Source organism: Epinephelus moara, chromosome 19, assembly GCF_006386435.1.
Source record: "Epinephelus moara isolate mb chromosome 19, YSFRI_EMoa_1.0, whole genome shotgun sequence".
NCBI lineage: Eukaryota > Metazoa > Chordata > Actinopteri > Perciformes > Serranidae > Epinephelus > Epinephelus moara.
In genome coordinates, this window is record NC_065524.1 from 16,135,256 (window position 1) to 16,147,712 (window position 12,457).

Genomic DNA, 12,457 nt, shown 5'->3' on the forward strand with positions numbered 1-12,457 from the left:
TTTTTCACCAAATACTCTTTTACTCTTACTCAAGTAATTTTTTGGATGACTACTTTTTACTTTTACTTGAGTAATATTGTTCTAAAGTATCAGTACTCTTACTTGAGTACAATATTTGGCTACTCTACCCACCTCTGATCTGTATTCATGCATATACAAAATCTTCACATCTCATTTTTCTTACAGATGGGGGATCTCTTCAAAGACATTCTGATTTTTGCAAATGATGAAGCTATTCTAGAGGAAACCATCAGGAAGTCCTCTTTTTTTGACTGGACCCAGTACATGTGTGTTGGTAATGGCACTAAGATTTTTTTTCATATTCTCTTGAATAGTATTGTGAACATCAGTGCATTTACCTTTTATTCTATTCTTTTGTCAGCACGCTGCTCTTACAATTTGGCCCTATGATCACTGAAATATTACTGTGGCACTAATGCACTGTTTGCAGACTTAAAATGTAACCTTTTTTTGTAATATAGGAGTGTGCCATTAACATACCTGCACCACCAACAAGACAATGGAGAAAAAATACAAAACTCAGAAACCTAAATGAGATTTTTGCACTGCTGTCTTTAAGGTACAAATTTAGTTTTAGTTTTTTTCCCTTTCTTTTATCATGTTCAAAGTCCTCCTGTTATAATGGCATATCAAAGCCCCAAAAAGTTATGAGTGCAAAGATCTCTATGTCAGTGCCATTACAGTATGTGAATGATTATAGGACCACTTTGGAAGAGCAAAGTCCGAGTAAAACAAATCAGAAACGAGAAGATAGACGGACAAGATGTAATGAGAGGGGTTTATTCATATCATAAGAGAACATAAACTCTCAATTCAAAGATAAAAATACCAGATCAGGTTTATGATGGCTGTACATTTATGTTTCAAACAAGGTTGAAATCACCAATACCAAAATTAAGTTTCACACATTTATTAATAGCTTTTCAGTAAAAAAAAAATCATTACATCCTTCCAAGGAATCAACAGTTGCCACATGGAGATATTCACAGCACTTGCATCAGAAAAACACGTGTCCTACCACACAATAGCAGTGTGTCACAAGATGATACTGGAGGATATATCCAACCTTCCCTCTATAGACAGGTAAGGCCTAGCTATGCAGTGATATCTTAAGTGTCTAATGTGTGACAAAAATCATTGTCTTAAATATAATAGTTACTTAATGAAGCAGGATTTTGCTCTGCTCTGCTCTGCATCAGCTCGGGGATCTCATTAAGCTCTCTTGATGAATCACACACTGGCTTGGTGTGTCAGATGTGGAAGTTTGCAAAGAACGACGGTGCTGTCAGGATGATCCGGAACATGCTCGCTTACTTCCCGTCCTACTGCGTGCTGGACACAGAGGGAAAGCCTGTGTCCTGGATCCTGACCTACGCGTCATGTTCGATGGGCGTGTTGTACACTCTGCCAGAGCACAGAGGGAAAGGCTACGCCAAAGTCCTGGTCAGCACTATGGCCAAGAAACGCCACGCTGACGGCTACCCAGTGTTCTGCTTCATAGAGGAGGAGAACAAGGTTTCCTACAGGCTCTTTAAAAGCCTGGGCTTCACTGAGGACCCCTCATACAGGGAGGCCTGGTGTGGATTTAATGATTTTTAAATTCCTTAGAGAAGATGACAATTAGAAAAGGGGGAAATGCTAGTCAGAATATTATGTGTTCAGTTTAGGTTCAGTTGCCTTAAACCGAAACAACCTGCTTCATGGACACTCCCTTAAAGATCTCTCTTCACGCATTTCACCTCTTTTCCATGGAAGCACTTGATGCATTACTGGATCTGAAATGAAAAGAAAAAGAATTAATGTAAATGATAAATCTATGTTTTAGAATAATGGGAAATGATGTCCTCATTACACACTTAAATTTACCTTACATTTCACTTTACATTGATAAGAGTATGATAATATGATAAGAAAACTTGATGTTCTTCAACAGAAACACAAGATATCCAAGTTTTCTTCCAATGTCTGCAGAGCGTTCTGATTTGTTTTCTATGTCTGATAGATGTAGACATCAGTGCCTGTTTACAGTCAGTGTTTCACCGAGCTCTGTTTGTGTTAAACACCTACCAGCACCATGGGAGGGCACTTTATGTTTGATGTGTTAAAATCTGTTCCTAAGATCAAGTGCCTAAAAAATGTTTCATAGTTGTAACATCTGAGGAGCAGGATTGTGATCATATTTGCTTTGACACAGTTTGATTTTGTCTGACATGCATGAAGGTGTAATATATTTGTTCTTTCACTCTCATGATATAACTAGTCTTGTTTTTGTTGTTTGTAGTGTCTGTTAGTGTCGTCACAATACCCTGAAATTCTAACTTCAGTGTAATACCTTGAAAAATATTCATAATCAATACCATTTTTTACCACATGGAAAAATCAACATTAAGGGTTTATAATTGCATTTTTTTTATATAAAAAAGATAAATATAACAAGACTATACCATGACAATAATTTTTTTCTTGGTTAGTGGCAGAAAAAAGTAGAATGACTGTGGTAAACATTGATGATAGCGAGAAAGCGCAGCCGGTATGAGTGTACTGATACTGCAGGAAAACAGCATCAAAACCGTTTCAAATATTCAGAAGCAATACGTATTAATAAATCAACCAGACTGACTGGGGAATTGCCAAAAGTGATATCCAAGATCAGGTCAATAACAATATAATTAGACAGTCTTATTGCAGTTATTTCTGAATAAAATCACTGGTAAACAAAATGTAAATTCCTGTCAAAGGAATAAAAACAAAAGTTCGGATTACTTTACCTTTGCTCTGTAAACTCTTCCAGACGAACCAGCCATCTTTTCCAGTACTCCGACATCAGCTCAGAGCTCAACTGATGAGCATGGGCAGGTGAGCCATCCTTGTAGGCCACGACTATGAGTCCATTTTCAACCTGCAATGAGAAGACATCAGTGGGTATATGGTTGGTTTATGTGTGTGACACTGTGGCAGACATACAGTGAACATGACTTCAGGTTGAGCGTTAGTTAAGGAAAATCCTGGTGGAAAGCGGAGCATTAAAAGATCATCACATCATTTATCTCAGTAGATCACCTGGTAGTTGTAGTTTCCATCACTGTTCAAAGCCCCGGCGTAGGCTGCCACCTGAATAGGGTTGTCATATGTGTTGCTCAGGAATGGTTTGGGCTTCTCTGAGGTCTTCCAGTCAATAACACATAACACACCCCTGCGGAAAAAACAGTCAAGTCAAGTCTGTTGTGGAAAAAGTGAAGTCTACCTTTGTCTGCAAATTATATTTACCTGTAGCGAGCAACACAATCCACAATGCCCAGATAGTTCAGTGCGTCATGTTGCACAGTGCTTTCAATGGCTCTCACTGCTCTGACATCCCCCAGTATGTGAGAGATGCTCTGCATGTATCCCTGTACCTCAGGTGGATACTCTGAACTCTCTGAGGAAATTTTGTCCTCCGATGTTGTGCCTGATGTCAGGATGTCCTCCACAGCTGAATGGAAAATCTTCCCTTGCCTAAACAAATCTGATTGAATACAAAAATAAAAAATTGGTCACTTCTCACAGTTTGTCCTGCCTCAAACAATCACATCCATGTTTCCACACTCAACATGACATAATTCAAAATCAGCTTATGAAAACTTACTCTGACTGTATTGTTTAAAGCCTTCCTCTCCGAGCTCTGCGATCATCCTCCTCTTCCACCTCTCCAAATAAAAGATCTGCTTTGGGGAAAGGGTCTGCTGAAGAATGCGGGTCACACTGGGTAGGAAAGACCTGTCTTGGCCCCGGTTTAACAAAATCCGGGTTGGAGGTCCTGACTCTGGCTCCTCTGTTTCAGGAGTCTCTTCACTTAAGAAGGGATAGAGAGTTTTGGGTACCCTCTTCCCTGGTTTTGAGGGCGTCTGAGCTTTGACAACAGGTCCATAGATGTGGTCATCCTCCGCTAGGAGGGTCTCGGGGGTTTGGGAACTGACCCTGGATGACATGACGGACTTCACGAGAGAAGAGTAGCGCTCACTGTCCACTAAGCTGTACGGGCTGGGTCTCTTTGGGGATGTTAGGCCATGGCAAGCAGAGAAGTTGCTCGCAAAGAGGAGGGAGGTGCATTGAGGGACAATGATGCCCCCAACGCACACCACGCGTTTAATAATGAACATTTTGACGACTTTTACACAACTAGCGCAGCAGACAATAACTTACTAGCTAACGAACTATACAAAAGTATGGTGTTTTAACAGTACATTTAAGATGTCGCTTTCATTTTGGTGATCGTACTTGCCCCAACGTGTTCACAAGAAAGTCGTCCAAACGAACTCAACTGTTTCCATACGACCTTCTTCTTCGGTTGCACACATTTCCGTAGCTGGGAGTTGTAGTTCCGTGCGTGACTCATATGTTTGCAATTTTTACAAGAAAAAAACTACATTACCCATAATGCCCAGTGTATCATTGAAATACATCCGCGCGGTTATTGGGTCGGAGTTATTTTCAGTTACTAACTAATGACAACAAAACGTAACATTGCTGTTTAAAAAAAAGTTAATGTCATTCTTTTGTATTAAATCGCATGAATAGAAATGCGACATGACTAACCAGGTTTAAAACTAACTGTAGCTCTTGTAAATTTGACGTTGTCTTGTTACATTTACTTTAAGGCGGGATTTAAACTGACATCATCAGGATGGGGGCGAAAAAAAACCGTTTGACAGCTCGTCAGGCAGCTAACCAGTCAGCCGACGGACAGCTTCCTGCATATAGTTTTGTTATTTGGGTTGTGGGCCTGTTCTTGCCGTTCCGTCGATTTAAATCCCACCATGACATCCACAATAGACGAAAGCAATAAGGAAAAGGTAAGGGAAATGGGTCTCGGCATTTAAATCGCACCAAAAAGCCAGCCCTGGTAGCATTTAGGTAGCTAACACTAACGGTTGCTTTCTGGCTAAGTTGTTGCCGCTAACTTGTTGTTTTCTGTCTGCATAAGGCTAGCCCTTAGCTAAAGCTAGCTAACATTTAATCGATAAAGCTATGAAAAAGTGTGTAACGGTATAGGAGTGGTGTCAAATTGCATTTATTTAAAAGGTGTTATTTGCTTGTTTGTTACCGTACATACTGATCGTGTTAAGACATGCAGTGATTGACGCCAATTGACGTAAAAGTGTCAGAAAAGTGATAAAATTTGCCTGGCATTAAGTTATGTTTTCCTCGCTTCCGCTGCTGTTTAACTCAGTTTGAGGAGTGTGTTGCGAGCTGTGCAACACAGTGGACTGTGACAACTCGGTGGACTTTTATTGAGCTAAAACTATTATCAATCTGACAGGAATTGTCGTTTTTGAGAGGTGTTGATTCAACGTAACGTTCACTTTGGAGGATATAGTTTGTGGCGATGTGATATACTGGAAAGAGTTCCTAATAATTTGGTCATCCCATTCATATCAGTGACACAAGACATCAATGTATGCCATCTGAATGGCTATTGTATCAACACCTCTTTAAAACAGTTACAACAAAAACTGACCTGTATGGCCTTCATGGTGGGTGTACCTGAATAAACTGACAGCTGAGTGTAAGGTGTATAGCTTCACCAGCAAGAGAAGGAATAGTAAAGACTGCGTTTAGCCTATTCCCATGCTTCAGTATAACAGATCAACAAGGGTGTGGATCCAGGCCGAAAGCCAAAGAAGAACTGGAGTCTGTGCTTACTGTAGAGATCCGAAATAATCTGCCTCCAGCCTTTTACCCAACACCCCTCAGACACTTCAAGCTCCAAACTCATGGAAGAATGATTTCTAAGAGCCCCTGTGCACATTAGGAATTCAAACAAAATGTAACATTGAACTCTATGGATTGAGCTTGACCTCTCGGGCTCTATGGATTAAGACTCCTTCTGTATCTCTAGCCTCCAACCTTACTTTGCCCTCACTGTAAAGTTGTAGCCACTCAGGACTGGCGGGTGTTGAATCAGATAGAGGGCTGATGACTGATCAAAGTGATGACTTTGGGCTCTCAACATTGTTGCAGCTAAAAGAACATTCCTCTGACCTGTTTGTATATTGTTAAGCTGGGAAAGACTCCAGACACTGAGGATTTGTAGTGCTGCTTTACTGGTTAAGACCTAAATGAAACTGTTATACATTTTAACTATGAATAGTGACTGATAATTGAACCAATATTCAAAATGTGTGCTGCTACACACAGTCCTACTTTTTATTTAACACTTTAAATTCTCAGTACCCCATAGAAACATCAGATAGGCAATGCTTTAGCTACCTCTGTCTAATCAAACTAAAATAAAATGAATCAAATTGCATTTATGATATTGACAAGAATGATGATAATCAGACGAGACACAGGTTGTATATTTCTTGAGAGACACATTTAAAACCAAGTGACCACAAACAAAAAATGCATCTGTACATAACAAGTGATATTTTCTGATAACCACGTTATATTCTTTCTCCATAGATGCGCTCTGTGTCGGTGGATCTGAACCATGATGCCTCTCTTCTCATTGACATTCCTGATGCACTCTGTGAACGGGATAAAGTCAAGTTTACTGTCCATACAAAGGTAAAAAAAAAAAAAAATGTTTGTACCCTCCTACATAAACATACTGTTTTCAAAAATAGTAAATAACATTGTCAAAAACCTTAATTGTGTTCCCAGACCACACTTAGCTCTTTCCAGAAGCCAGAGTTCTCTGTTCCCAGGCAACATGAAGACTTCATCTGGCTACATGACACTCTGGTTGAGACAGAGGACTACGCTGGCCTAATAGTAAGTTGGACCACATGCAGCAGACATGACTCACATATATAGACAGAGGCTGTCATGTCACTATTTGTCTTTGGTGCCTGTATACTCAGTGAAAAATATTTTTTTTACAGAAGTTTAATAGCATATAACGCATTAACACCTTTTAACCTGTCACAAATCTGAAGTGTTTTTTTCCGGCTTTATCATTCATAGATTCCACCTGCGCCCCCAAAGCCTGACTTTGAGAGCCCAAGAGAGAAGATGCACAAACTGGGGGAAGGTGAAGCCACCATGACCAAGGAGGAGTACAATAAAATGAAGCAGGAGCTGGAGGCGTGAGTGTGACACTCAAACAAAACACCTAACATTGCTTTGTATTGTTTAGACAGCATCACATTAGATCCTTTTCAAACGTCAGTATGATATTGTTATACAAAAACCAAACTTCCTCTTGCTGTGTCTGTTTTCTTTTCAGTGAGTACCTGGCTGTGTTTAAGAAAACTGTCCAAGTGCATGAAGTCTTCCTGCAGAGATTGTCCTCTCACCCCATTTTAAGCAAAGACAGAAACTTCCAGATTTTCTTAGAGTATGACCAGGATGTGAGTTCCCCATAATGCTGACTTCCTTTCCTGAGTTGTCAGTTGGAAAGAGAGGAAGTAGAGTTTACTGGAGACTTGTGACACATGGCTTACATCCTGCTGTGATCAGCAGTTATGCTTATCTATGTAGTCTTTGTTAGTTGGTGGCTGTTGTGTTTGAGTTTGGCTAAGAGTTAAAGAGAAAACTCATCTGTTCAGACTGCACCTCGGCCCATAAAATAAAATTAGGGAGGAAAAAAAAACCTTCCTCTATCTACTATTGTCTGTAAATCTAGCACTTTATAGTAGATCAGCATATTTGATGTACTTGCATGAATGCTGCACTTTTTTGGGTTGTACCCACATGGTTAAATGTACTTATTTTAATTTGCCTTGTATAAAAGCATCAGCTACATAAATGTAATTTAAAGTAGTTAAAATCCTTATACACTTAGGTACTAGTCTGATGAAAGAGCATGAACCACATGTATTTGTGCATCACGCCGTGACACAGTGATAAAAAACAATGAACTATTGTCACACTTACAACCATTACTTCAGTTCCCTTTGTATTTACCACAACAACATATACTGTAATAAATCAAATTCCTCTTTTAGAGTTGATATCTAACCTGTCTAAATTCTGTCATTGTAGCTCACTGTGAGAAGAAAGAATGCCAAGGAAATGTTTGGAGGATTCTTTAAAAACATGGTGAAGTCAGCAGATGAGGTCCTTATCTCAGGAATAAAGGTGAGGCCCATGCACGATCTGTTTACATTATTTGCATAGCATCATTACAGATGCAGTATCGTATCCACTTCCTCAATTACCTTTGTCTGTTTGTGTGTGTGTGACCTGTACAGGAAGTGGATGAGTTTTTCGAGCAGGAGAAGACGTTTCTGCTTGACTACTACAGCAAGATAAAGGATTCCACTGCCAAAGCAGAGAAAATGACCCGCGCGCACAAAAGTATAACACAGTTATATATTTGATTTTGAGTTAAGTAGAATAAGTGAATGAATATTTGTAACTGGCTTAGTTTTGGCTTCTGATTTCTTTTGCTACAGATATTGCGGATGATTACATTCACATCTCTGCCACTCTGAGCACTCTCTCTGCTGAGGATACCACAGCAAATAAAAAGTGAGTTTTATGTATAATTGAATGATTTTTATGCAAAGACCCACCTGCTGTTGAAGATTATAAGTGATTGTTGTGTTTTTGGCCCTATCTTGTGCAACAAATCACTGCTTTTGTGGATGATTTTCAAAAGCTAGATTAAGGTGATATTTGCATGCACATCGTTTCAAATCACGTCATTAGCAAAGACATAACTGCAGAGTTTTACATGTTAATATCTTTACTTTCTTCTCAGGCACCTGGAGAAGTTGTCAGACCTGTTTGAGAAGCTCAGAGTAAGAACAGCCCCCATTGTAAATATTGCTCTTATTTGTAGATGCGTTGTAGTATCTACTATGTGTCCTTATTTGTGTCCCTGCAGAAAGTGGAGGGACGAGTAGCATCTGACCAGGAGCTGAAACTCACAGAGCTGCTAAGATATTACATGAGAGACATCCAGGCCGCCAAGGTGAGACATGTTAATCTTCTGCCTTATAAGAGATGCACGTATGCTCCTTATTTTAAGAAGTTTACATGTTGCTGTATCTCAAACACTATGCGACCCATTCCCCCCAGACAGAACTATACTCATCCAAATAACAAAAGCTCTGCTATTTGCCACGGATCAGAGCTCAGTATCAGTCCTCATTGTTCTCAATAAGCAAATCTGAATGAAGATTTATGGGGTAACGATGAACAGAAAATAATCTGCATTACTCAGAGGAGCAAGGCAGCCATTTTCCAGGCAATGTGGGATTAGAGATGCACATAATTGTCGTATTCAGCATGAGGATTAATTGAGTATTTATGCAGATTTAAATAATTGCATTTGAGGAGCAGTGAGAAACCCTGTTATGAAAAAACAAGTGTGTGTAAAGCTCATCTTGTGTTAAATCTGTCTTTTGCAAACATGAACGTGTTGCCAAGTTGTCTCAGTTAAAATATTTCAAGTGCACTTCACTTATGGCTTCCCATTTATTCTTTTATTTTTTTATGTTATCTATTTAACTAACTATCTGGCACATATCAGGACCTTCTGTACAGGCGAGCCCGGGCGTTAGTCGACTACGAGAACTCTAACAAGGCCTTGGATAAGGCTCGACTGAAGAGCAAGGACATTGCCCAGGCAGAGGAGCACCAGCAGCAGTGCCTGCAGAAATTTGACAAGCTCTCAGAGTCTGGAAAGAAAGGTTTGTGCATCCAAGCACAAGAGATGCTGGCTCATTCTGCGCTTGTGTCTTTGTGTGTCAAGTGGTGTGCACTGCGCAGGTGCATTTTTAACTGGGCGCTGTTTTTCCTCATAGAACTCACCAGTTTCAAGGGCAGGCGCGTTGTGGCCTTCAGGAAGAACCTCATAGAGATGGCTGAGCTGGAGATAAAACATGCCAAGGTGAGCAGCACAATAGAGCCGACTAATATTTATACTTATTAAAAATACTTTTGTAACACTCCTATAGGGACATACACTTTGTTTCAATCGTATTATGTAGATGAAGTTTAAAAATCATGCACCAGTACCATTAATACATCTCATATGCACCTGTAAACCTGAATGTCACAATGATAATGAATAATTTCCTGTCTTGCAGTCATTTCCTATTAGTCCAGTTTTCCCAACTTTTATCTGCTTTGTAACATTTTATCTGCAACAACAATATTTCTGCTTCTTCCATTCGCCTGTTGTTGTTACTGTCTACCTGGTCTGCACTCATGCGGTTTGACAGTTAGGCATTTGTGGGAAGCGGAAACACTGAAGCGGCAAGGTGTGCTTTGAAACCCCACGTAACGCTGCCTGTGTGTTACTGGAAACACAGAATCATTTGGAAAATAAGTTAAACTCACTTCCTGTTGCTTCGTGGTGCATTTAATCATGCACACTTTTTCAGTCTGAGTGAATAAATTTAACCTTGAATGTCCAAGAGACCAAATTATAAGTCACCCAAATAAAGGACTTTTAAATTAGTATCAATCCTTTTCACTGCCCCTAACCCATTACACGTGACAATAGTATTGTCCAGTTTTATTATCACTGTCTTTGCAGCCTCATTTTCATATCTGTATCATTTCAGCGAGTCTTTTCTGTGCGATTGAATTTGTTCTGTGACTGATTTAAAAGTGTAGTACCCACTTTGATTTGTGCTCACCTTGATCTTCATGCACTTAGGATAGCAATCTGTTCAGGTTATTAGGATATGTTGTTTACACCTGAAAATGCATACTCAAAAACCTGATTATAACTGGGATACAAGTGTGCATTCAAATGTTTCATTTGGTGACATGGATGTCCTCATGACTTGGAACAGAACGGAGTATTCATACTATTTTCTCCCGTCTCCCCAGAACAATGTGACTCTATTGCAGGGATGCATTGACCTGCTCAAGAGCAATGGACAAGACTTCAAGTATCCATGTCCTGCCATTACCAAGTGACCAGTCATAGAAAATGGAAGCCTGGCGTCCCCCGGGGCCTTGCATGGACATGAATCCAAGCCCTATCTCTGTTCCCACCCATGGGTCTGATGCCACTTTAACACCCTGCGCGAGGCCAAGTGTCTTGTAAGCAGAATGTCTTCATGTTTACAAAGTCCCTGTCCTCTGGTCCGTGGTCCATCCTTTTCCATTATTTATGGAAGCCTAACTTGATATGAACGCCTTCAGAGAACGAGGCTGCCAACATTAAGGTCTTCCATTCCTTCGCAGCACCAATAGAGGAGATTATATTTTGTCCTAATTAACTTTCTTTTTTTTCTTTTGTTTTACATTATGCACATAGTACACATCTTGCCTTTTTTTCGAGCATATTTTTGCCTACATAAATTCTGACTCTGAGCTCCTCTCTCATATACACTTTAAAATACTTTTTTTTAAGACTTAAAGCATGTTTTCACATAGCCATAACCTAAGTTTTATGATTCTGTTGGGGCTTTCTTGTTTGGCAATGGAACAGTTTTACAGAAGCAAAACTAGTGCCTGGAAAAAACATCCACATGATCTGCATTCCTGGGCTCTGACATTAGTGTACAGCCAAACCAACACTAGTAGAAAAAAAAACCCAACTCATGAGTGACTTATAAGACAAGACAGATCATCTTGGAGTGTTTTAAAATAGCTGCTCCTCACCTCAGGAATGGACAGTTGGATCAGTCTCCACATTCTTGTTTGTAGGAAGTGGCCTCAAGATCCCACGGTTATCAAAGATGCACATTAGTTTTGCAAATGTGGATGAATCATAGATGATTAGTGAGGAGAATAAGTCAACAGCTGGCTATTTGAACATCTAGCAGGCAAAACCAATATTGGTAACGACTCTGAGTCTCCATTTTAGTTTCATTTGCACAAGGCATGTCCAACACCCCTGCACTACATCTATCATGTCCTTAGCAGCTTCTTCACCCTAACTGCCTCTGCCTGTTCACTTTTCAGTGTGTAATTATTGTTTTTCTTTATTTTGCTTTAGATTCCCCTATTGTTATTGATGCTGTCTCATGTACCAGACCTGATATATTTACCAGATCCTCAAAACATTTTGTTTATTTAAAGGAAATATAAGAAAAGATGCACTAAGATGATGAAAATGACTTTACAATCATGACCCGGCTCAGCGGAGTGTTAAAATACATTATAGTTTTATAAGAAATTGAATGTATTTCTAATGGATTCAGACAGGGGAATTCCTTTACATTATGCTTTTCTTACAGAACATTAGCATTTTTATAAATTTGTAATAATGGCATTGAATAAATCCTACTTTCCCAAGACTCACCTGTGCCATTCTCGATTTGTATTGAGGGTTTATAGCTTAGTATGTCTTACTCCTTACAAGTTTTCTGTTGTATGAAAATGCACTGCATCTACATTTTAAAGAGTGATCCATCATACCACCAGGTGGCGGTATCCATCTATCTAGCCACTCTATCCAGTTTCTACTGAGTTATAATGTGTGGGCCCACAGCTGTATGCACATTTGTGTTAAATCCATTGACCACAGTGGATCCTGTGATGG

General features: G+C 39.6%; 3 protein-coding genes across 4 annotated transcripts in view; 2 read left to right on the top strand and 1 right to left on the bottom strand.

Moving 5' to 3' along the window:
• The window catches only part of si:dkey-76k16.6 (uncharacterized protein LOC566817 homolog), a 3,133-nt gene extending 856 nt beyond the window's left edge, over positions 1-2,277 (top strand). For both annotated transcript variants that reach the window (XM_050070770.1, XM_050070769.1), the window contains exons 4-6: positions 187-295; positions 978-1,104; positions 1,221-2,277. In XM_050070770.1, the coding sequence (XP_049926727.1) occupies positions 187-295; positions 978-1,104; positions 1,221-1,620 (636 nt within the window). In that variant the 3' untranslated portion in view covers positions 1,621-2,277. The remainder of the gene's footprint in view (positions 1-186; positions 296-977; positions 1,105-1,220) is intronic.
• mgme1 (mitochondrial genome maintenance exonuclease 1) lies at positions 1,659-4,354 on the bottom strand. The gene is made up of 5 exons (XM_050070768.1): positions 3,647-4,354; positions 3,289-3,526; positions 3,082-3,214; positions 2,790-2,920; positions 1,659-1,796 (listed from the first exon to the last, which is right to left on the bottom strand). The coding sequence occupies exons 1-5, from the start codon at positions 4,158-4,160 to the stop codon at positions 1,757-1,759; spliced, it is 1,056 nt and encodes a 351-aa protein (XP_049926725.1). The 5' UTR covers positions 4,161-4,354; the 3' UTR covers positions 1,659-1,756.
• A 243-nt stretch (positions 4,355-4,597) lies between these two features.
• Positions 4,598-12,212, top strand: snx5 (sorting nexin 5). The gene is made up of 13 exons (XM_050070766.1): positions 4,598-4,853; positions 6,466-6,570; positions 6,667-6,777; positions 6,970-7,091; positions 7,232-7,355; positions 7,990-8,085; positions 8,199-8,304; positions 8,403-8,478; positions 8,711-8,750; positions 8,837-8,923; positions 9,485-9,644; positions 9,759-9,844; positions 10,795-12,212. The coding sequence occupies exons 1-13, from the start codon at positions 4,818-4,820 to the stop codon at positions 10,882-10,884; spliced, it is 1,239 nt and encodes a 412-aa protein (XP_049926723.1). The 5' UTR covers positions 4,598-4,817; the 3' UTR covers positions 10,885-12,212.
• Positions 12,213-12,457: the final 245 nt, after the last annotated feature.